This window comes from Acipenser ruthenus, chromosome 38, assembly GCF_902713425.1.
Source record: "Acipenser ruthenus chromosome 38, fAciRut3.2 maternal haplotype, whole genome shotgun sequence".
Taxonomy (NCBI): domain Eukaryota; kingdom Metazoa; phylum Chordata; class Actinopteri; order Acipenseriformes; family Acipenseridae; genus Acipenser; species Acipenser ruthenus.
This window is the reverse complement of record NC_081226.1, coordinates 2,004,946-2,028,892: the sequence shown is the minus strand read 5'-3', so window position 1 is coordinate 2,028,892 and position 23,947 is coordinate 2,004,946. Positions and strand designations below refer to the sequence as shown.

Below are 23,947 nucleotides of genomic sequence, written 5' to 3'. Positions count from 1 at the left end.
CTGAGACAGGGAGTCCAGTTCAGTGGTCCAGGGACTGAGTGACTTGGTGGGTAGAACTGCCCATTAGGATGCTTTCCTTTCAAGGCTGTTTTTATTGATTGATTTATTGAGTTTGTTAATTGGGATAGAACTGTAGAGGTATAGATTCTGGAGGCTGGGTTCCACCTGCAAACCTGCCTAAACCCAGCCTAGGTGAGGAGATACTGGTGGTCAGGTGGACACAGTAACTTCTCAATGCAGTAAACGGGATCTAAAATACTGAGTATATATTGTGCAAGTTGGATTTGTTTCACTGTAAAGAAAGTCCCTGCTCAAGCACAGTGTATTTCCAGCTGTGTTGCATTGCAGTAATAACACTTCATGGTGCCTGGGCTGTGTCTGCTGGTGAGCCTGCAACTTCACAAAGATGTAACTTCTAGATTATAGTGTGTTAATCTACCAGAATAGTCAGGCAGTGCTGCTGTTGAACTGAAGAACAAGTTGTACTGCAGCAGTTTAAAATGTTAAAAATTGAATTGTAACATTGAGAGCAATTTGTTTAAGCTGAATTGTATCTGATGCCCCTGTAATTTAAGTGGTCTATTATTAAGTCGTATTTATTATTATTATTATTATTATTATTATTATTATTATTATTATTATTATTATTATTATTATTATTATTTTAAATGGTGAATGATCAGTTTATTATAAACGTCAGTGTTTTACAGTCTTATTATTCACGGTGAAGGCGCACGACCCGTCACATTATGTCTTATGGTGTTCATTTGTATATCTTGTATTGATGCCATTTTCTCACTGCTGCTTCCTCAAATTGTCGCTTTTGTGTATTGATTTGTTTTGTTGATGGAGTTGCATCCCAGTGAGATTTGTCTGATTGCTAACATTTTGAAATCAATCAAAACCGTGTGATCAGATTCAGTACTGGAGCGAAAAAAAACAGGGCTCCTCTGCTCATGTTTGCCTATGCCCTGGTTATTCAGTGTGTGTTTGTGATTGATAGATAGCTGTTTAATTTTATGATGGACAACGTCAAGTTTAATTGACACGCTGGATGAGATAAAAAAAAATGTTTTAAGGGATCTTACACATCATTAAGTACGTAATTCTCTCTTTCAAATCTGGCATGTGTAATGTGCAGTGTAATCTTGTGTGCTTGTATATCAGTGATCTCGGAGCTGCTGGTTTTATTCACCCAGGTGCAGATGTTGGGTTTATTTCTAGCAGAGAGCTGTGTCAGGGCTCTTAATCATCAATGTAGAAGTATAATATTGGAAATGTACAGGGAAATATTTAAATGATTTAAAAAAAAAAGAAAAAAAAAACATTATACTGATGGATCAGTTTATAAAAAATGACAGAGGAAATGTTGGTTAATAGAGTGTCAATATATAAAGATAAAACGTCAGGTAGGCGAGGTTGTGTAAAGAGATATTTCTGCTCGTATTAAGGGTTGATTTCTCTCAAATCAGCAATACGAGGGAAGATGAAATAATCTTTACTTCATTGATTCTATTTTCTTTTTTTAAATCACATTATAGTATTTTTAAAATGTCTCCAAATATAAATATAAATATGAATATCTCCCAATATACTTTTATTTTTCCAGCCATAGTTTTGTTTTCAGCATTTAAAATATGGTAAGAATCTAATGTTACTGCTGATAACTCTGCATCGTTGTTTGTTTCTACACACAGCAGCTCCTATCTACCTGAACAATATGCGTGTTATAACAACAGTATATGAGCAGGGAACTGTTTAGTATAAGTTACTGCTTAATCAAAACTAATAATAATAATAATAATAGCACACATTGTACCGTTACAGTGCCTATATAATAATCTCTGTCTCTCATAATGTAAATGCAGTTTTACAGATCCACAACAGATTTCATCTATAAATGACTGAATAAAGTTTACTTCACAAATACATAATTTAACATAATTTAAATAATAAAAAAAGTTAAAAATAATGTGCACGTGCAATAGCCAGGTGACTTTGTTAATCGAGCTCGAAGAATGCATTCTATTTTAATCGTAACTGCACGATTTTGCATTTGTATATGTGAAGTCAACCTTATTCAATCATTTACAGATGAAATCTATTGCATTTCAATTTTAATATTTTTATACAAGTATATTTTTATGTGCTGTTATTATTTGTATAACTTATTACTAATACTAATACAATGAATCATCATGTAGAAAATGACATAGAGATCTCATAGACCCATCTTAGCCCCAGGACTATTTAGTATCAAGATCAGTATGTTTTACCAAGGCAGTATAATGTTTAAATAATTTTTTGTTAAATCATTTTCACATTTCCCTGTACATTTCAAATATTATTCTTCCACATTGATGATTAAGAACCCTGACACAGCTCTCTGCTAGAAATAAACCCAACATCTGCACCTTGGTGAATAAAACCAGCAGCTCCGAGATCACTGATATACAAGCACACAAGATTACACACATGCCAGATTTGAAAGAGAGAATTACGTAATTACCAGAAACCATATTTTTTGCTTTTGCTTCAGGTACATTTCTTATATTGGTATATCTATATTTAAAAATAGCGGGAATGTTACCCAGGTACAGTTGAATTTAGGTTTTACGACTGATTTGAAGAAATTGTGACTGGCTAATCCGACCAGCTGACAAAAATTAAATTTAGCTGAAGATTTTCAACTGGCTTTTACAACTTAAATGTGGCACAAAAAAAAAAGAAAAGGAAAAAGAAAGAAAAACAGTTCAACACATATGAATGTATTCTGAATGTTTAAATTATTTTTAATGATGTCAGCAATGCTACTAGCAGGGTGCAAACCACTGGTCTAAGGGTTTGGCTAGCCCGGTCTCGTTGAATTGCAGACAAATTATTGTATTCCACACACAATAATAATAATAATAATAATAATAATAATAATAATAATAATAATAATAATAATAATAATAATAGCAGATAAATATACCTGTATAATAATCTCTGTCTCTCATAATGTAAATGCAGTTTTACAGATCCACAACAGATTTCATCTATAAATGATTGAATAAGGTTGACTTCCCATATTACAAATACAAAATCGAGCAGTTACGATTAAAATAGAACGCATTCTTTGAGCTCGATTAACAATTGTTCGTGCACGTTTTTTATTTTATTTTATTTTATTTTTTTATTGAAATTATGTGAAATTATGTATTTGTGAAGTCAACCTTAATCAGTCATTTAAAAATGCAATCTGTTGTGGATCTGTAAAACTGCATTTACATTATGAGAGACAGAGATTATTATACAGGTATATTTATCTGCTATTATTATTATTATTATTATTATTATTAGTAGTAGTAGTAGTAGTAGTAGTAGTAGTAGTATTATGATGATGATGATTATTATTATTATTATTATTATTATTATTATTATTATTATTATTATTATTGATCTAATTAACATTTGTAATTATAATATATGCAGATATAAAAACAGCAAACAGAATCTTTGTTTTTGTTTCAGGTACATTTCTTATATTGGTATATCTGTATTAAAACATTGTGTGAAATGCTACCCAGGTACAGCTGAATTTAGGCTTTACGACTGATTTGAAGAAATTGTGACTGGCTAATCTGACTCGCTGATAAAAATACAATTTGGCAAGAATTTGAACTGCCTTTTACAACTTAAAAAAACAAACACAAAACAAACAAACAAAAAAAACAGCTCAACACATATGAATGTATTATGAATTAGTATAATTATTTTTAATTTGTGTCAGCGTAGTTTCTGGCAAGGTCAAACCAGACATAACCTAATAGGTCTACTGCAGGGTTTAATGTTTAGATTTTTTTTCTTAATTCATTCTATTATTATTATTATTATTATTATTATTATTATTATTATTATTATTATTATTATTATTATTATTATTATTTCATGTTATGCTGCATTGTGTTTCCTTGCTGACCCTGGGTGTGTCAGGGTATTACAGTGCAAATGCATTTAGGGGCAATAGGAAAAGTAAAATAGCGCAGTTTATTTTGAATGTTTATTTTCCTAAGAAAAGCAAAACACTCAAAAAGGCTTTTTTTTTTTGCTGCACTTCATTCAAACAATGTCTGAAGAAGAAAATAAATCCTACAGTTGGAACATTCCAGTATTGAAATAAAATAAAGAACTATATACTATATCTATAAACACTAACAATTAATATTTCAGCTAAATATCTTTATATGAAATGTGTTTCATACAACAAGCAGTCAGTCAGCAATGGAGCATTTGTAAAACATATTACAGAGATCCATCCACAGCTATTAAACACTCAACAGTGCTGAATTAAGACATACAATAAATAAATAAATAAATAAATAAATAAATAAATAAATAAATAAATGAGGATCCTTTCGATTAGAACTCTTTGTTTGGACTGAAGACATTGATAAAGTCTTCTAGCCGAAACATTTCTTATTGAATTCTAGTTTCTTTCAGTATTGCTTTGTTACAGAATGTGTAGCATCATATAGTGCAGGGGTTCTCAAACCCGCTCCTCGGGACCCCAGTGTCATCTGGTCTTCCTTCCGAGCTCTCAGTTACTTCACTAAACCCTTAATTGAACTAATAATTCACTTCATGAGGCCTTTTAAATTGTGTTCAGCTCTTAAACACCTGGAGATTTCATTAACTTAACTTCTGCAACTTTTTAGGAGCTGAGAAAAATTAAAAAGGTCTAATCAAGCAAATTATAAGTTGAATTAAGTGTTTGTAGTTAAGTGATTGAGAGCTCAGTTGGAATGAAAACCAGAAGACACATGGGGTCCAGAGGACCGGGTTTGAGAAGCCCTGCAAGAGTGTCTAGAGAAACCTGTCTAACCCGGCATCGCATAGGATCAGAAAAGTGTTCTGCCCAATACAGTGTGCTGCTTGATAGAGGGAACTGCTGTGAAATGTAGTAATGTAACTGAAAAAGGTATAAATGACAAACTAATTTAACACTTTGAAAAACTCAATTAAAATACATACAGTAGGAGTTCTGTTCAGGTACCCTGAAATTTTAACTTTACAAAATTACTTCTTTGTCTGGGACCCCAAAATGATGCCGATACATAATGCTGATATGTAGAGGAGCTGCATTAGACAGGGTTTACTGTGTGTTTGGTTACTGCCTAAATGTAATAAATAAATAATTAAATAAATAACTAAAATGTAATAAAAAGTAAAAAAAAAAATATTTTGTTCCACTTGTATAGTGTTCTGGTTGGGTTCTGTTCCACTTGTATAGTGTTCTGGTTGTGTTCCGTTCCACTTGTATAGTGTTCTGGTTGTGTTCCGTTCCACATGTATAGTGTTCTGGTTGTGTTCCGTTCCACTTGTATAGTGTTCTGGTTGGGTACTGTTCCACTTGTATAGTGTTCTGGTTGGGTTCCGTTCCACTTGTACAGTGTTCTGGTTGGGTTCCGTTCCACTTGTACAGTGTTCTAGTTGGGTTCCGTTCCACTTGTACAGTGTTCTGGTTGGGTTCCGTTCCACTTGTATAGTGTTCTGGTTGGGTTCCGTTCAACTTGTATAGTGTTCTGTTTGGGTTCCGTTCCACTTGTATAGTGTTCTGGTTGTGTTTTGTTCCACTTGTATAGTGTTCTGGTTGTGTTCTGTTCCACTTGTATAGTGTTCTTTTTGGGTTCCATTCCACTTGTATAGTGTTCTGGTTGGGTTCCGTTCCACTTGTATAGTGTTCTGCTTGTGTTCCGTTCCACTTGTATAGTGTTCTGGTTGTGTTCCTTTCCACTTGTATAGTGTTCTGGTTGTGTTCCGTTCCACTTGTATAGTGTTCTGGTTGGATTCCGTTCCACTTGTATAGTGCTCTGGTTGTGTTCCGTGTTGTTTGGTGCTGTTCCTAATAACTGCACACTTGGGTGGGCTGTGAGGCACGAGGAGTGGCTTATTGCTGTTATAACATGACTCTCATGTTTATTCTATAAAAAGAAAACTAAAAGAAACTCTCGATTTGAAACTTGAAATCTAAATGTATTCCATGTATCCTTAACATTGTCGGGACGAACTTGATACTCCTGCATTGTGAATATATGTGTGGAGAAGATAATTTATGTATTTATTATAGTGTCATTTGAATGTATTAAGAAATGAATAAATAAAGCTGCTGACTCGCATGTTGTACACAGATGGGTATGGAAAGTTGATGTCTGGTATTTCTGTTTCCATTACTCAGTAATTGCGCTCTGCACTTTACATTTTGTAGCATTCAAAAGCAATGCCGTAGGATGTTACTCATTCTACACAATACTGCTCACTGCATTTTGTAATGCGCACTGCTGTGTAATTCTAATTACATGATGTTTAATTCCTGTTAGTGTTTGAATAATAAATAGTTTTGAAAATATCTCATACAGATGATAAAAATTAGAAATACGTTGATGTAACAACATCACTGTTCTGGGCATTGTAGAGCTTCTTGTACCATTGCTGCCTTTTATTCTGTCATTCACTTTGCTTCTTTGGACCAAGAGTAACACCTCCGTGTCATTAAGCACTACAGTGTCCTCAGAAACATCCCTTATTGCTGTATTATTGATGCTAAACGCCTGGGCGGAACATTAACTAGGTATCTACAAAGAGCCTCTCAAATATTCTGAACAAGCTTCTAAATATACAAATAAAACTACTAGAACAAACAGAACCATAATTATGAGTTCCAAATATGAAGCATCAAATACATGTCAATTACACTTCCTACAACAGTAAGCCTGTATTTCTCATATTGAATAATTATATATGATGTATGCTTGCTTATCAGGGTTGTGCTGCTTTTCTAGAAAAGTTTAATATTTGTCAGGTACTTTACCTGCTGTAGTGTTATCTCAGAGACTTGGTGGAAACCCTTCTTAGCACACGCCTTATGCAGCGTGTGAACATCATGAAAACATTTCAGTACATGAAATATATATAGAGGAGTTTTACTGCTGATGTTTACTTGGGAAGCTCTGTAATATGATGAATAATACAACTCCATGCAGTGTAAACAGTGTGTGATTATAAACTCGTGTTCTCTCGTGGCAGGACCTGTGCAGACTCCCTTCTCTGATTCCCTTTTCTCTTTTTAAAGGCGGTGATGAACTGAGGCTGGTGGATGGAGGCAGTCCCTGTGCTGGGAGAGTGGAGATTCTTCACGAGGGACGGTGGGGGACAGTTTGTCATCATTACTGGGATGTAGTGGATGCAGGAGTTGTGTGTAAACAGCTGGGCTGTGGATCTTCTGTATCAGCACCAGGCAGTGCTCACTTCGGAGCCGGTTCTGGAACCATCTGGCTGGCTTATGTTACCTGCAGCGGCTCTGAATCTGCCCTATGGGACTGTGGGTCACAGGGGTGGGGTTACGCCTATGACTGCAATCACGCCAGGGACGCTGGAGTGATCTGTTCAAGTAAGAGACACACATTCCATCACAGAACACTTACTCAATATACAGGGGTCAGACATACAGGACCACCTGCCCTCTGTAGCACTCCTCCAATGTGCAGCTCATCACACTGATTTATGTGTCATGCAAATGAAATCCCAGACACATATTCAATAAGTCTCACTTGTGTTGCATGCAAAATCACCACCTCGCTTGATTTTGATGACGTTATAGATGATTTTGTGTCTTAAAAAGCAGAAAAGAAGCCACTTTAAAGTGTATTTGGTGCTGTGGTGCCGATGCGGGGACCAGAATAGTCCTGTACTGGAGTTATAAAACACATCTAGCAAGCCAGGCCATGTGATCAAAGCAACCACTTCTACAGTAAAGCACGTATCAGCAGTGCAGTGTTTCGTATGCTGTTGTGTTTTTACATTAGTATTCACTTGTTTTAGTAATTGTGTTCCCAAGTCTCTATGTTTGTGGGTGTGGTCTGTTTCCTGTCAGAATCCATGTTTGCTAGGGAGAGGCGGGGGCTCAGGATATCAAATTTGCTTTCAATATGTTTAATCGAAACCAGACTTTGTCGTGGACCTATGTTTCAGTTTTGGAACTTGTACATGTTAAAAATAGAAGTGTCACATTTTTAATGGGACGACAACGTGGATCAAAGCTGTCTACGGTCCCTGGTTCACATTCGACCTGGTGTCTCTTTTTGTTCAATACATTGGGAAATGTGGTTATCAAGCTCCTCTACAGGATTAGAAGTAGGTTTCAGGGTTTATTTTTAAATGTATTTAGCACACTGTCTTCACTGGGACTGTTTCTGTCAGGTTCGCTCAGTCATTCAGTTCAGAACATTGTGTGAAAGGTTTGTCAAAATGAATTCATCATAATGCAGCATAATTCCCAGATTCTGATCAAAACCATGAATGCTATCCTAAACCCTTTAAAAATTGATAAAACGATATATGCTAAACCTGATCTTAACAAATGGCACGTGTATGGGAGTAAGTGTAAACGTGTGTACATGTCTGCTGTTTGATGTTATTCATGTTAGAAGGTAGGGCCCTCAAGTGTATGTTTGCCTAGAGTCCAGTGATGGGTTAATCTGGCCCTGTCCCTAGCTCCCTCCATTCCAGCCATGTAAGACTGCAGGACCCTGATTGGTTGACCAACCAATTATTCAATATGGTCATTGATTCAAGGCAGGTGAATATAAAAGGATAGTGTCCTCCTCATGCAGGTGAAGAAGTACACATGAGGCGAGTTGCTGGTCCCTAAATACAAAGTGCTGCAGTCTGTCTGTCTGTCTGCTGCCTGTCTGTCTGTCTGCCTGCCTGCCTGCCCGCCTGCCTGTCTGTCTGTCTGCCTGCCTGTTTGTCTGACTGTCTGTCTGTCTGTGTATCTGTCTGTCTGCCTGCCCAACATGCAGATGTTTTAATGGTTTGCATTTGCCAAGGTAAGAAGATAATAAGAGAAGAAGTATTTTTTTTTTACCCCATTATAAGTGCTCTATGATATGTGCTGCAATGACACAGATAATTGGCCTACCTTACAGTTTGAGTGTGTGCTGTACATTTGGACAATAGACGATGAGGAAAAAATAAACACTATTTAAGGCTACAGTATAATATGCAGCTGTCAGAACTTCTGATAATATAAGGGCACAGATTAATGACATCACACTTGTTTAAAACATTTATTTTTTAAAGAATTTTTTTATTTATTTACAAACTGTTAGTTTGTCATTGCATAGGGGTGACATCTATAGTTTAGGTATATTCATATACTGTGGAGATCAGGGTTCAATACCAGGAAGAAGACCTCATTCTTTATTTATGGTTATAAAAAAATAATATTTCTCGGGCTCAAGCCTCCAAGACAAACTTCTAAATAACCCTGTAAACCCTGTAAATGAAGGGTTTTTTTTTTAGAAAAAATGGTGTGATTTTTATTTACAGTGTCCCTGTGACAGGGTGGACGAGTGGTGATGTCAGGCCAGAAGCAGGAACCAAAACACAAAGGCAGTACTGCAGGTCAAAAAGACGCTGTGCGCTGTTTATTTAAATACAAAAATAAAATAAAAAGTTTAAACACAAAACACTTGCTCACAGAGCAAAAATAAAACAGTGAAACAAAATAATCACAAACACAAAAATAATACGATCCTGGGACAGTTTGGAATCTTTTAAGTTTCTCCCTCTCCACCCCCCTCTCCCCCTCTCTCCCCCCCTCCCCCTCTCTCCCTCTCCCCCTCCCTCTACCCCCCTCCCCCTCTCTCCCCCTCCCCCTGTCCCTCTCCCTCTACCTCTCTCGAACACCCACACCCCGAACATGGAGAGCTTTTACATACAAGAAAAATATCAAGCATATATTCACAGGAAATACAAATGCAACTGTTATCTCTACTACTGTATTTTAAAAGAGGTACATTTATGCAAGTGTATATCCTATTTATAACCTTAATTACTGTCCCCTGAAAAGGGTTAACAGGCCAGCTTTAATAGACATACCATTCTCACAGACGTGCCAATGAACCAATAGTCAGAACTAACAATAATTACTAATAAATGTGAAAATCAAAAATAAATAGCATACTCAACTACTGAAATAGTGAAACTAACTACTACTAATCAAGAAATTAAGTGAATAATAGATACATAAATACATTAGGAAACAAGTATCAAAAACCTGATACTTCTGCAATTATGCTTGTCTAATTAACAAGTTTTACATGATGGAATTCACATTTATTGCATGCAAAATTATCTTCACCATAGATTTAAATCTGCAAACCATTTACAGGTTGTTGCTTTGGCACCAGAGTCTAAATATCTGCAGTTTTATGATTCCAGGTCAAGGAGTGCGGCTCAGTGGTGGCAGCGATCTCTGCTCTGGGAGAGTTGAAGTACTGCGTGGGAGCGCCTGGAACACGGTCTGTGATACTGACTTTGACTGGCAGGATGCAGAAGTTGTCTGTCGGGAGCTGAAGTGTGGAATTCCTAAAGAGGTGCTGGGAGGAGCCCCTTTTGGAGAGGGGCAGGGTAAGGTCTGGTCCGAGGAGATGCAGTGCCAGGGAAAGGAGCCCCAGATCTCTAAATGTTTGACTTCAGCCAGCAAGAAGCAGAGCTGCACACACAGGAACGACGTGGGCCTTGTCTGTTTCGGTGAGTCTATAACTTTGTTTATTAACCCGGGGCCATAAACATTATGGGTGGATATCAAGCAAGTCATTTAGATAAATGTTTCAATGAGAATTCCGTATCAAAATTTTTACAATGTGGACTCTCTGTTTTAGCTTTTTTTCAAGTGTAAAAGAAAGTAAGACATGCAAACTGAAAACTTTTTTTAACCAGACAGCATGTTTATATTACCCCTGTACAGCCTCATTACATTGGTTATCAGTGTGTGAATGGCCTTGCTCTGCCTTATCTGTCTGAACTGCCCTCTCTTTACATCCCTAGCCACACTTTACATTCTCCTGACACAGGGCACTTGCAATTCCTTAGCAAAGGGAGAAAGAGCCTTTTCCTATTATCCTCCTAACCTTTGGAACTCTCTGCTGGCCTCAGTCAGATTTCTCTTGAAACTGTTTTGTGAATTGTGAGCTGCTCTGAGGAGGTCTGTTGGTGTTGCTGCTATTGCTATAAATTGAAAATATATATTTTTACTGTGCTTCTTTTAAAACTGCACAAAGGAGACCTATACAACTAATGGAAGCTCACACCAGGACATATGGAAAGTAATAAATACAGGGAAGCTCAGGGTGCTGAATAGCATTTGAAATGTTTCTCCCCTGGAAAATGTAGGTCCGGGAATGGGTTTTGTAGCATTGTGAGAGGTAAATGCCTGCCAAATTTAAAACTAAAATGCCATTTGAAACTGTAATACATGTCCTGTATATGTCCAATACAATCTCAAGAAGCTTAGCATACCATAAAGCATTTTTATATACATTGGTTAAAATGGAGCCATTACTTTCAATAAAAATTGACCAGTTTTATACCGCTAGCTGAATGCTGCTTCATTTTTGGCAGCCTGCTGTTGATTATATACCGTTTGAGTTGCTCTAGATGAGTGTTACTCTTCAGAAGTCTGTAATTAAAAAAATACTGGCGCATAACTATTAGAAAGCTAAAGATATGCATACCCACCAATCATGCCCTTGCGGCCAATATTACAAGAACATAGCAACCCTTTTGTGATTGATAGCTAGAGTAAACAAACCCCATGTCCTGGTTCTCTGCTTGTGCTGTGCCCTGCTCACACTCTGCTGCCCTGTGTGCAGGGTACACTGAGTACAGGCTGGTGGGTGGCCCGGACTCCTGTTCTGGTCGAGTGGAGCTGCAGTACGATGGTCAGTGGGGGACGGTCTGCGATCGCTATTGGGATCTACAGGACGCCACAGTTCTCTGCAAGCAGTTGAATTGTGGGTACGCTGTATCAGTCCCGGGACAGGCCTGGTTTGGTCAAGGCAGCGGTGATGTACGGGCTGATATATTCGACTGTGATGGCAGTGAGACACACATATCAAATTGCTCCATCTCTGCATGGGGACGAGGTAACTGCACTCATAGCAATGATGCAGGAGTGAATTGTTCAGGTGAGTAGTAATCACTCTAATGGGTGGAAGATTGAATAGGTAACTTAACATCCTATCTGCTAAACATATCTCGGTATTCTAGGTATTCAGATCTTCTACTGCCATCTGATGGGATTGTAAATTAAATCAATTTACTGTTACAGTATTTTTTTATACCCATTAGTATTGATTAACTGTTCCCATATTTGGGGTGTATTAGATGTGTACAGTTTATGATATTTTATATGTTATGTATGCATACAAATAAAGCAAACGGTCTCACATTTAAGCTTATATAGTTAGAAATGCCATTTACACTTTTAATTAAGTTCTCAATTATCCATGTTGGTTCTGAGTTCTAAAGCACCAATACCATTATGAGTTTATTCATTTCTCTATAAAGCTAAATCTCTGAATAGCTTTGAGCTTGCTCCAGGTGGAAGAACAGACAGTGCCCAAACAACAGAATTACTCTGAATCCATGTTTATGTTTTAACTGATTCAACATACAAGATAACAAACTGTAGACTGATGTAGAAGCTGTAGATGCAGTAAATAATGGTGCTGTTCCTTCAGCTCTGACGTGTTTCATTCCCCCCCTGCTCACTCTTATTATCTTCAGGTCCACTGCTACCAGCACAAGCAGGTCGAGTCGGACCTCTACCAGGTAAATGCAACACCAGTAATGAAGGGACCACGCTCTGCTCAGGTTAGTGCAATTCAAACTCTTGTGTTAATAAGTTATGTCAATGTGACTATACTGACATTACTGCCATGGGTACAGTCTGTGACAAGGATTCTTATCTGAAAATCGGCACGCATTATCATAGGGTTATTATTTATATTATTACTAACTGATTCTGTGCCTAAGCTGCAGTGATTGTGTTATTGATGTGTGCTTGTGATTCTGTCCCCCTAGATCACACGGCCCTCAGGCTGGTTGGGGGAGGAGGTGCCTGCGCTGGGAGGGTGGAGGTTTATCACAACGGCTCCTGGGGGACGGTCTGCGATGACTCCTGGGACCTGGCAGATGCTGAGGTGGTGTGTAAGCAGCTCCAGTGTGGGACGGCACTCAACGCCTCAGTGTCAGCCTCCTTCGGCCAGGGGACCGGACCCATCTGGCTGGATGAGCTGCGCTGTCAGGGGAACGAATCGACTCTGTGGGGGTGTGCCTCAGGAGGGTGGGGGCAACACAACTGCAGACACAAGGAGGACGCGGGAGTCGTGTGTTCAGGTACAGGACTGCAATAACTCACTATACCTAACCAACCCGCCGCCAGCCCCCCAAAAAATAAATGCAAAATTCTCATTTAGTATGCTAATGTATTAGTCACTACTGTGCCATCTTACTACTGTGACTCTTTCTGTGTTACACATGACTTTGTGAATCACACCCTTACACTTCAATTCAATAACTGTACCAATAGAAAGCTGCAGCAAAGTAATCACAAACAAAACTCATTTTGTGTCTTCATACATGCACAGGAAATGAAACTACAGGCTATGCTCATTAAAAAAAAAAAAACATTTCCATTCACTGTATGCACATGTAATAATGTAAGTTTGACACACAAAGTGACTCTCCTAGATAACCTCAAGTTGCTTCACAATTGAGTAAGCGCTTCTCCAGATAAATGTAAAATAGATGAAGACGGGTAATTGGTTTTAAAAGAAAGGGAAAAGGCCAGTTGGATAAGACTTTACCTTTCAGTTTAACAGCAGGATTTTGTAAGGTGTTAGTGAGAACTGAAAGATATGAAGGAAGCAATATAAATGAAAACATAAACGCACAACAATGGTTTTAAAATGTTTTACTTGAGCTGTTTGTATTTATTTATTGTGATTGCATTTGTGCTTATTTTGATTGCAATTTCTTTAACATTTCCAATAATTAAGAAATATACCAAGGAGTATGTATGCTCGTCTCCTCCAGGCAGGGGGTAGTTAATCCATTTCATGATTTCACTTTTACTGAAAATCTTTTAATGAAGCAGAAGTTTTGTAATCCGGAATGTTTACATTAACGTATTTCTATTGTTTGTGACACAGAGTTCAAGAAGCTGAGACTGTCTCGGGGCTGTTCTGGACTGGCAGAGGTTTTCTACAATGGCACCTGGGGCAGCGTCTGCTATAACGGCATGGATAAAAACACAGTTAAGATGATATGCCGTGAGGTCGACTGTGGAGAGAGTTCTGAAATATCAATGCCACTTCCAGCATCTAGCACTGCGCGCAAGTGGCTTGATAATGTTAAATGCAGAGGGCATGACTCTACACTGTGGCAGTGTCCATCTTTACCCTGGGGTCAAAACGACTGCCTGAATGATGAGGTGGCTGAGATTGACTGCAAAGGTAAAGATCTCTCTCTCTGTTTTTCTTCTGCTGCTGACCTAATGGCTCAGCAGCTAAACAGCCACCCGAAAGACCACAGCTTTAAATCCTTTTCCAGTGATAACCAGAACATGCCTCCCCGAACACCAGCAATACAACGTGAAGCTGTGTTATTGGAGGCACTGCTCTTTCTAAGAGGGGTCTAGTTGATATCTCCAACCCTAGAGCAGCAGATACTGAGCCCTGACCAAACTTACTGTAATACCCACCACACTGGAGAGGCCAGAGCAGGGCTGTGCTCAGCTACAGTGTTATTTGTTAATTGATTTAGTTATTTAATCAGGATTAATGCACTACGTATTCCAGCTTGTAAACTCATTCCTTCAGTATGAGTTTACAAGATGAAACTTTAGGGATACAAGTTGGCATACTGCACCTGTGAGCTTCCCTGTGGACATGTCTCCACTATACTCACCACCAAGAGACACAAAACATACCCATGCTTTAGCAGTGTGAATAAAACACAATTTTGTCGTTTGTTTTTAACAGTGGAAAAGAAGCCAACTGTCTCCAGCATACCCAAGAACTGCTCTGAAGACCTCACTCAGGAGCACTGCTCAGGTGGGTTCGTATTTCATTGACTTGACCCTTGAGAATTATTAGATTCATACTAACTGATATCACACATAGAAATATGCAATTGTAAAAGTAATGCATACAATTAGTCATTTTACAGAGACATACTGTATTAAGTACAGGTAGGGAAGGGTATCCAAACATGTCAAAGATGTCTTATTCCTACACAGTTGTGAATTGTTACCTGTTTACCGTTCATTTGAGCCAAATTTGTAATTTTCTGCTGCAGTGCTGATTAAAATTAGCGATCTCATAGTTTCCAATAGTAAAGAGACTACAAAGCAGGACAACTTATAACAGACCTTAAGGGAAAGGTATGTGTCTTTTTTTATAAGTGAACAATGGAACAGTGCATTCCTAGATGTGAATACCAAGCCTACCTCTAATAATCACACAGCAGCCTCTGTGCTGAACTGATTCAGTAAGCCCTGCTGTTTTATTCCAGAGCCAGCAGAGCTGAGGCTAGCTGGAAGCTCAAGTCCCTGCTCCGGACGGGTGGAGGTGCGGTTCGAGGGGTCCTGGGGGACAGTCTGCGATGACTCCTGGGACCTGAAGGACGCCCAAGTGGTCTGCAGACAAGTAGGCTGTGGGGCAGCAGAGAGCACAGGGGGTGGTGAGGCTATGTTTGGACAAGGGAATGGCATCATCTGGCTGGACGAGGTCAACTGCAGGGGCAGCGAGATGCACCTGTGGGACTGCCGGCGCTCTCAACTGGGACACAATGACTGCTACCACAAAGAGGACGCATGGGTTACCTGTGCAGGTGAGAGAGGGGGTTATCTGAGCAGGGGAGATGGGGAATTAGCTGTACTGGGGAGATGCTCTGTTGTGTTTGGCAGGGAGTACTTGCTTACATTGCAAATATTAAGACATTTCATTTTGTTTTACTTCAGACTACACTCTTATAAACATAAACACAAAAGCACAGCTCTAGGGGGAAATGTTTCTTATTGTGTAGCGTTCTGAATTTGGGAGTCATGTGGATAAACGAAGGGAGGCCTCAGTTAGGGCTTTCCTATGTAAGCAATGTGAATACAGCTTTTTTGCTTCATTTACAGTACATTACCCAACTGTTTACAGAAGTGTCTGTCTGTCCTCCTCTCCAACAGAAGCCTCTCCATCCAGGCTGCAGCCACAGAGAGACATGACCATCCCATTGATAGCCTGCATCGTGCTGGGAGCTCTGCTCTTTGTGGTGTTGGTCCTGTTAGCCGGGCAGCTGCAGCACAACAGGATGCTGAGGAGAGGTAGGGAACAAATCCCTTTAAAGAGATGCAAGCTCAGGAAGGTGACACACTCAGGTCCTAGTGCGCTGTTCTAGGTTTGTATTTAGTAATGCCCTACACCAGCATTTTAAATCTGCAGTGCTTTCCAGACAACACAAATGCACTACCCAGATCCTTTATAGCAGCGATCCTTGTTCTGTGCATCTCAGATGACAATTTATAAATCATTCTCTTCTATTAATGATCTGGTTAGAGAAAAAGCTTGTATTGACCCTCATGTGGGATACCAGGCTGCTGCAGTAGGGGCAGCAGAGGACACAATCTTGACAAGTTCTGTCATTAATTAAAGAGCTGTTAAAATGGCAGTTTTAAATAAAGAAACAAAATGGTGTTCATGCACTGTGGATCACTGAAGGCTGTGCTGTTCAGTACAGTGTGTGCAGAGCTGTGTCACTGTGAATAAGAGCCTGTTTCCTCCCATAGGGATTGCTGAGGAGCTTGACCCCTTCCATGAAGCCGTTTACGAGGAGATTGAGTACAAACTGGCCAGACAGGGAACCTATGATGCGCCCAGGAGAGGTGAGTAAGAGGGGAGTTGGAGTGGAGAAAGAGAGAGCCAACACACACATCACACTGCCACACAAACCACAAACATGACTCAAAGCAGCAGACTTGTAAACCTCTCATCACAGGAAACACTACAAAGAGTGCGAGACAGACAGGAACAGAGCAGCAAACAGTAGATAATATGTAGTTACTTAGGGTGTAGATCACAAAACCACTGTTTAATTTCCTATCCTGAATTCAGTAATCCAAACATTGAACAACAGCTACAATAGTAGTCAGTGTGCAACAAGTAGCAGGTAGTGAATTTGCAGAGTGAAAGCAGGCAGCACTAACCCTGTCTCCTGTTCCAGGGAGTTTCCTTTCGGATGAGCTGCCCTCTGACTACGATGATGTGGAGGACAGTGAGGGGAACCCCATCCCAGGTAAGGGGGGCTGTGTTACAAACCTATGAAGAAACAATTCTCTTACCTGTATCACCGATTCTGTTCTCTGTCTGGTTTAGGTGAAGCAGTGCTCTTTCTGGTCTGTAACACTAATGCTGTTCTCTGTCTCTTTTAGGTGAATCGATGCCCTCTCTGGAAGGAGAGACCCCAGGGTACTATGACGATGCCGTCCCTATGAACAGTAACCCAGAAGATTTATCAGGTGAGTTCTTGCAGACAAGCCCTGTAGAGAAGCCCTGCACCAAACCCAGTCTTGGAGAAAGTAAATGTATTCAATCAGGTTCCTAATTTAGCTCATGTCTGTCAAACCCTCAGTCACTGCATCTTGTTTGTGCAGGTAAGTCCCAGGACTGTGCAACATCCCCCGCCATGCCCGTTGATCAGTAGAGTGGGTTTGATTCTAGGTTGCAAGTAGTTTTTCTGCATTTGATGGGTCAGTCTTAATGTTATGTAAACAGTTTTATTTAGCACTGTGAACCCTGTAACTCTGTTAGTGGACAATAGGAGGGAGTTAATATGCTGTGGGTGAAAGCAGGTCAAACTTCAGAGCTAACCTTGATTCCTGTTCCTAGGGAGTTTCCATTATGACGAACTTCCCTCTGGCTACTATGATGTGGAGGACAGTGAGGGGAACCCCATCCAAGGTAAGGGGGACTGGAGTCTATAGTGGGGAGGGATTGGGATGGCCCCTCAGATATCCTGCCCCGCTTCAGCACAGCACACCCTACTGCCCAGGAGCAGCACGCTGTGGGGGAGCCTGTAACTGCCCCACTCCCACCTCATCCAGCAGGTGTCGCTACCAGGCAGTGGAGTTTGAGAAGTTCTGAATCTCTCAGAAACCACCCATGGCACTCTAATCACACCCATTGCTTCAACCAATCCCTGACCCCAGATCTGTGTGAACCCTCCCACTGCGTAAACCCAACCAGTCCCTGATTGTGTGTGTCTCTCTTTGGCAGGTTTTCCCCTCACTCCCCCTGGAGAGGAGAATGCCCGGGCCGCACTGCCCCCTGAAGAAGGACCCGCTGCACCTGACAGGACTGACTACGATGATGTTGGGGAGGAGTCTCCAGGAGATGGTGGGGCGCTGTGAGGCTGGCAGTGTGTCTGGGAGGAGAATAGAGGGGCAGCTGGAGCCCCCTAAAGTTCTAGAGCTGTAAGAGCGCCATTAACTGTAAACCTGCCAGTTTCACTGCAGTTCCAGCCGCCTTCTGGGATTTCACAGTGAAACTCCATTGGCTGAATATTTAGCAGGCTTCTCATAAAAGTGCTTCATGTCAAATATGAATTTTTCCCTTTATGCTGCAAAATTGCATTTTGTTAGAAACAAGCATCAAATTAGGAAACCATGTCGCGAATGCTAACTGAAGCAACCTCAAAGATCAGTATTTTATATATATATATATATTTTTTAAAAATCATTGTTTCTGGCTACCAAAGTAACTGAAACAGTTCAAAATGTAACTAATAGCCATTGGGTGGGTTTTGTGAAACACATTGTTATATCAATGGTTTTTGTGTGCACCCCCATCACAATTATGAAGGTATATACAGATTTCCAAATTTAAAGGAGATTCGCTTGGCAGTCTGCTGTCTGTGTATTTTGTGTCCATTTTTTCTAGCAATGTCTCTTCTGGTCAGGTTTTCTTTTAAATCCAGTCTTTAAATACAGATTGTGTTTTAATAGGGGTCTGTGTTCCCTCTTTCAGCCTGTAATTGTGGTGGTGTGCAGTTTCAAAGGGGATCTGGTTTGAAAATGGATTGTTTTGAAATTCTGTTGTAAAGTTTGGATTTACAGAATTCCTGCAGCCCAACTCTTGATAGTTACGCTGTTTGTAATTCATTTGGAGCTTGGTGTGCAGATAAAAAATGATGTCTATATTAAAATGTTAGTTTTTTTTTTATTTGAATATATGTATTCTGTTTTAATGTACCATTTCTAAACGTATAGCATTTCTTGCAGAGTGTGCAATGGCTTGAAGGCTGTATTCTATTTTTAAACAATAAAGTCTAATTTATCATCTGGCGGATGGCGTGTGTTTTTGTTGTAAAAATGGTTAATGTAATACACAGAGAATGTATTCAAGGTTCCTTTAACTGTACTTACTATGTATGTGCAACAGCCTGCAAAAAAAGGCTGCATTGTCACAAAAAATAACTGGCCAAAGGTTTTGCATCATCCTACAGAATTAACTCATTTTGCTTCAGAAAGTCGAATGAAACCTGCTGAATAATCTTATGTTGACATATTGACTTGCATACCACTTTGTTGTTTTCAATATACTCAAGTCTCAGTTCTAAAATTCAAGGTGATGCAAAACCTTTGACCATAGCTGAACATTCACTGAGCAAGTTTCACCGATACCTCTTTCCCTGACAGAACATTTTATGAGACAACCTCTCTTGTTGAACACTTTATTACTGGAGCTCTGGCATAACTGGCTGACCCGCTGAATTACCAACTGAAGAATCGAGGGTGCAGCTTTAAAGATACAAACTTGAGTATTCACTGGCCCTTCCTATGTTAAACACACAACAGGCTAAATATTTCCTTAGGTATGGTGACACGTCATAACCCTCGGTCTCTGGTCATGTGTGAAAGCAGTTTTGATCTCACTGGGAGACTAATCGTGTGAGATTGAGAAGAGGCAAGATTTCAATTTAAAAAAATGTCAGCTCTGAAGATGTAACAGGATTTCTAAATGCATACTATGATCTTTATTGCAATATAATTTATTAGTACACAGTTATTTGTAAACAAGCACGAAAATGTTTTTTGGGGTTTTTTAAATATCCACAAGCTACTGTTTCTCAAAGGGTTTTCTGTCCGGATAGATGAATATTTGAATGCTTTTCAGTTATGATTACACAAAGATTTGAACAGAACAATATAAAGTTGCTTTTTCTTTTTTCTGCGGCAAAGCATAGAAAAAACTCTCTACGTTGGCAACCAAAATCTAAACTCAAGGATCCACCTGTTTATCTTATTTTATATGCTATATTCCTAGGAAAACGCATGTATTAAATGATGTATTTTATAAACACAGCAGGCGAGTGTTTAATATGTTTAAGACACAAAATAATGAATTACCTTGACAAAGCAGACATGAAAACATGTTTTTTTTTTCTTTTGAGTATAGTTTGACACACGTGGACATATATAGGTGAGCTTTATGAAAATCTAAAGCCTTACATATAGATGGAATACACACCTTTACTATAGACGAGCTCTTAGGTATATTTTAGGAAATGTAAACGTTACAGCAGCCATTGTACAAGTCAGATATTAGAAAGAGATAGCGAGGCTGCCTTGGTGTCCAGATTAGTAATGATAAACACAGAGTGGTTAAGTGCTTGCACACACATGAAGCCTAACACGACAGTCGCCGCATGACATATTAATAAATTAATGAATTGTCTTTTTTGCATTCATTACCGTGTACCTATCACATTAACAAATGGAAACAGCATTAATTAAATGCAAACTTTCTTCTTGAAGTGGAATTTAGGATCACCGGGAACTAAAATATTCCTTTTTATGAAAAAAAAAAGACTTCAGAGAAACAAGATTTCAAATCGGTTTTGAATACTAATGTGAAATATTACAATGTTCTTGCTAGCGCTCAGTCCACAGGCGTTTGTGTCCCTGTGAAAGTGCTTCGTTGGGCTGCTTTTATTCTCTGCAATGCTACCTTTGCTCGAGGCAAACTGTGCTCTTAATAAGCAGGTATACTTCTTAAAGGCTCTAGATTAACTAAATTGAGTTTTATGAAGGTGGTCCTAGATCTACAGCGATGGCCGAAAGTTTAGCATCACCCTATAGAATTAACCAATTTTGATTCATAACGTCGAATGAAACCTGCTGAATAATGTTACGGTGACATATTGAATGACATAGCGTGTTGTAGTTTTCCATATACTTAATGAAAAAAATGACAAATTGAAAAATGCGACATTTTGAAATCTAACAGTACTACTATTTTTCCGGTAGACTTTATTTGCGATATCATTTTGTTGTTTCTTTGATTACATGATGTTAAATAAAATATCAAAATGATGTTCATAAAGTTGTATTTTTTTATTTTGAATTATGTCTCAACCCCCCGAATTTGAGGTGATGCAACACTTTTGGCTGTAGCTGTAGGCGTGTTGTGCCGCTCTGGAGCTGCATACAAAGGGTGGTTATACAATGTAACACTTGAAAGGGTGGTGGGTGAAGCCAAAACAAAAAAACACACAGAGCAATGAAAATTGGAAAACCAACGGTGGATCATAAGAGTGATTAGCGGCTGTCGAACATTTTCTAGCAAACTCTCTTTGAGGTACTTGGGTCTCCCGTCACACTGTAGGTGCAAAAAGCAAATTACTAACCATATCATTAAAAATACACCAAGATCTTTAATTTTACTCTTCTGTAAATTTCCACAGCAGTGCTAAGTCTATGAAGCCGTTGTAATACCCAATTCTGTATCCCTACTTCTCTATGCCCTGTCCATCACACAGCAGAGCCTTGTCTGTACAGGGCCGGGGCGGGATCAAAAGCTGTATTGCATTTGCAGACATGCCTGTACTGTAGGATGCTTTCAACATGTAAGATACACACCAGGTTATATAGGCCAAACGTAAAACCAATCAAATTAGTTTTTTCTTTCTTAAAGGGCCAGTGGCCTAACCCTGTGAATTCTAATAAAACTGTCCCACTGGCATTTCCGCCCTACAATACACACTTCGGACTCCATTGTTTACCAGCACTGTAGATGATCCTGAAAGTGTGATGTACTGCACCTGCCAGCAGGGGGGGTGCTACATCACAATTCCATACAAACAAGCTCACAAGTCAATTAATTCGAAGGCATTCTTGTAATAAGTGTTAGTGTGCTGCTGTTCTATTTTTTTGAAATATTTTGGGGTTTTGAATTCCAGTGGTGTTGCTGGACAACACAATAAATAAAATAGGAGTTACAAACCCCCTTTTCTGCCATGTATGGACAGGATAAGGTTACTATAAGGTCAGTTGAATCAAACAGCTTTAAAGTAATGGCAAAACTAAGGTCTAGTGGCCCCCAAACCATTCTAAAGTCAAATATGAGCCTAGTTATTATACTCATAAAGCTAAGGGGAACCCTCACATTGGTTTTTTTGACCCACTGCTATTGGATGAGTACCTCTTTGATAATGCACATTTTAAACATTTTGGAGAAAAGGTGATTTTATAAATGTCCCCTTCCTGCTGACATTAAGACGGCCTGAGCAGTAGGTCTGAGCTGTGGAGAGCCCATTCCCTTTGTATAATGGGGGGGAGCAGTGGTAGCCAGAAAGGTATCCTTCCTTAGTGGATCGCAGTTGGCTGCAGAACTCCTGGCGACTGTCCCTGTTGGTGGAAATGGGGGGTGAGGCTGGGGTCAGGACTGGTGGTAAGTATAGAGGCAGGTATGCTGTTTGGAGGAAATAATGAAGGCGCAAGCCCCTTTCACACTAACGCTCCTACCCCGGTCCCAACCTGGGTTCTGGCTACCCGGGTCACAATACCACGTACCCTGGGTCGGCAGCGACCCACCTCAGGATGTGGGTCGACACACTTTGACTCGGGTTGAGCGAGACAAAATGCATGATGGCTGTTCGTAAGCCAACGAAGCAACAAACAGCCACGCCTGCGTGAAGGTTTCACTTCCGCAAGCAACATTTCTGTTTTTTCTGTTGAACAATATTTTTGTTGACTGAGACACCCCATGAGCCAGATTGCAGCAGGGATGAACATTTGCCTGACGAGTCAATCCAGTGAAGCTTGGATGGAAGCTGCTTCTTGGGCATTGCGTGCGTGCATTTACTTGCTTCTGTCACCCAGGTCGACCCTGATTCTTCAAAAACCAGTGTGAAATCACGTAGCCCACCCGCGTGACACCAGGTCACAACCCGGACAGAGCATGCCAGTGTGAAAGAGGCTTTAATGTACTAGGGGAACAGCGACTGCAGACATCAATTTAACATACAACTGTGTATAAAACATGAAACAAAGCATTTTTTTCTTCAAAGAAAAATAATAAAATAATAGTTAATAAGCAAATAACTTGAAATAGCACCAGCCAACACAGCAGAATTTTATACTTCGTCGTTCAATTCTGAGGTTCTGTAAGTCCCCTCTCCTTAGATGTTGTCACTACAGATTGGGAGCTTACAGCTCTCATCTTCACACCAGCCCGAGACCAAGAGCTGCGCCGACTCTGTGGTTTGTACAGAATCTGAAAAACAAGCAGCTGTGTGACGTGAAGCTGTGGTCGTCTGTGTGCTGAAGCTGCTGATAACTGCTGCACAGGGTAACAGCACAGGGAGACAGTGTAATGAGAGTATTAGTGCTTGACAAGATGCAGACATGTACCTTCTTCTCATGAAGATACAGCGCTGGGTGATGTATATGGAGTGCTTTAATGCTCATTAAGATCCTGTAGAGCCTTATATCAATATTATCATAGGAATCATTAAACTATGAATGAAAAGCAATGGTGAACTGTATTTTCAATGGTAACAAGATACACCTCAATTTCCCAATGGGACTTTTACCATGTATAATACTAACTATCATACATACAGAAATGTTCCAAAAACCAATGCATTTGCTAGTGGTATACTATACCATTATAACATTGCTTTGGCAAACCAAGCTCTCTGATTGGCTGAAAGGCCTGTACAACTCTCCTAACAATGCAGAGCTGAGGAGGCAGGTCCAAAGGGGCACTTAACCTAGAAGAAGATCAAA

The 23,947-nt window shown here is 39.6% G+C and overlaps 1 protein-coding gene across 1 annotated transcript in view; it reads left to right on the top strand.

The window, feature by feature from the left end:
* LOC117964850 (scavenger receptor cysteine-rich type 1 protein M130-like) overlaps positions 1 to 15,923 on the top strand; it is a 32,197-nt gene extending 16,274 nt beyond the window's left edge. Inside the window, exons 18-27 of the mRNA XM_059008834.1 lie at positions 7,112 to 7,429; positions 10,264 to 10,575; positions 11,697 to 12,018; positions 12,410 to 12,426; positions 12,613 to 12,699; positions 12,910 to 13,224; positions 14,040 to 14,342; positions 14,871 to 14,942; positions 15,403 to 15,792; positions 15,916 to 15,923. Of these exons, the coding sequence (XP_058864817.1) occupies positions 7,112 to 7,429; positions 10,264 to 10,575; positions 11,697 to 12,018; positions 12,410 to 12,426; positions 12,613 to 12,699; positions 12,910 to 13,224; positions 14,040 to 14,342; positions 14,871 to 14,942; positions 15,403 to 15,792; positions 15,916 to 15,923 (2,144 nt within the window). The remainder of the gene's footprint in view (positions 1 to 7,111; positions 7,430 to 10,263; positions 10,576 to 11,696; positions 12,019 to 12,409; positions 12,427 to 12,612; positions 12,700 to 12,909; positions 13,225 to 14,039; positions 14,343 to 14,870; positions 14,943 to 15,402; positions 15,793 to 15,915) is intronic.
* Positions 15,924 to 23,947: the final 8,024 nt, after the last annotated feature.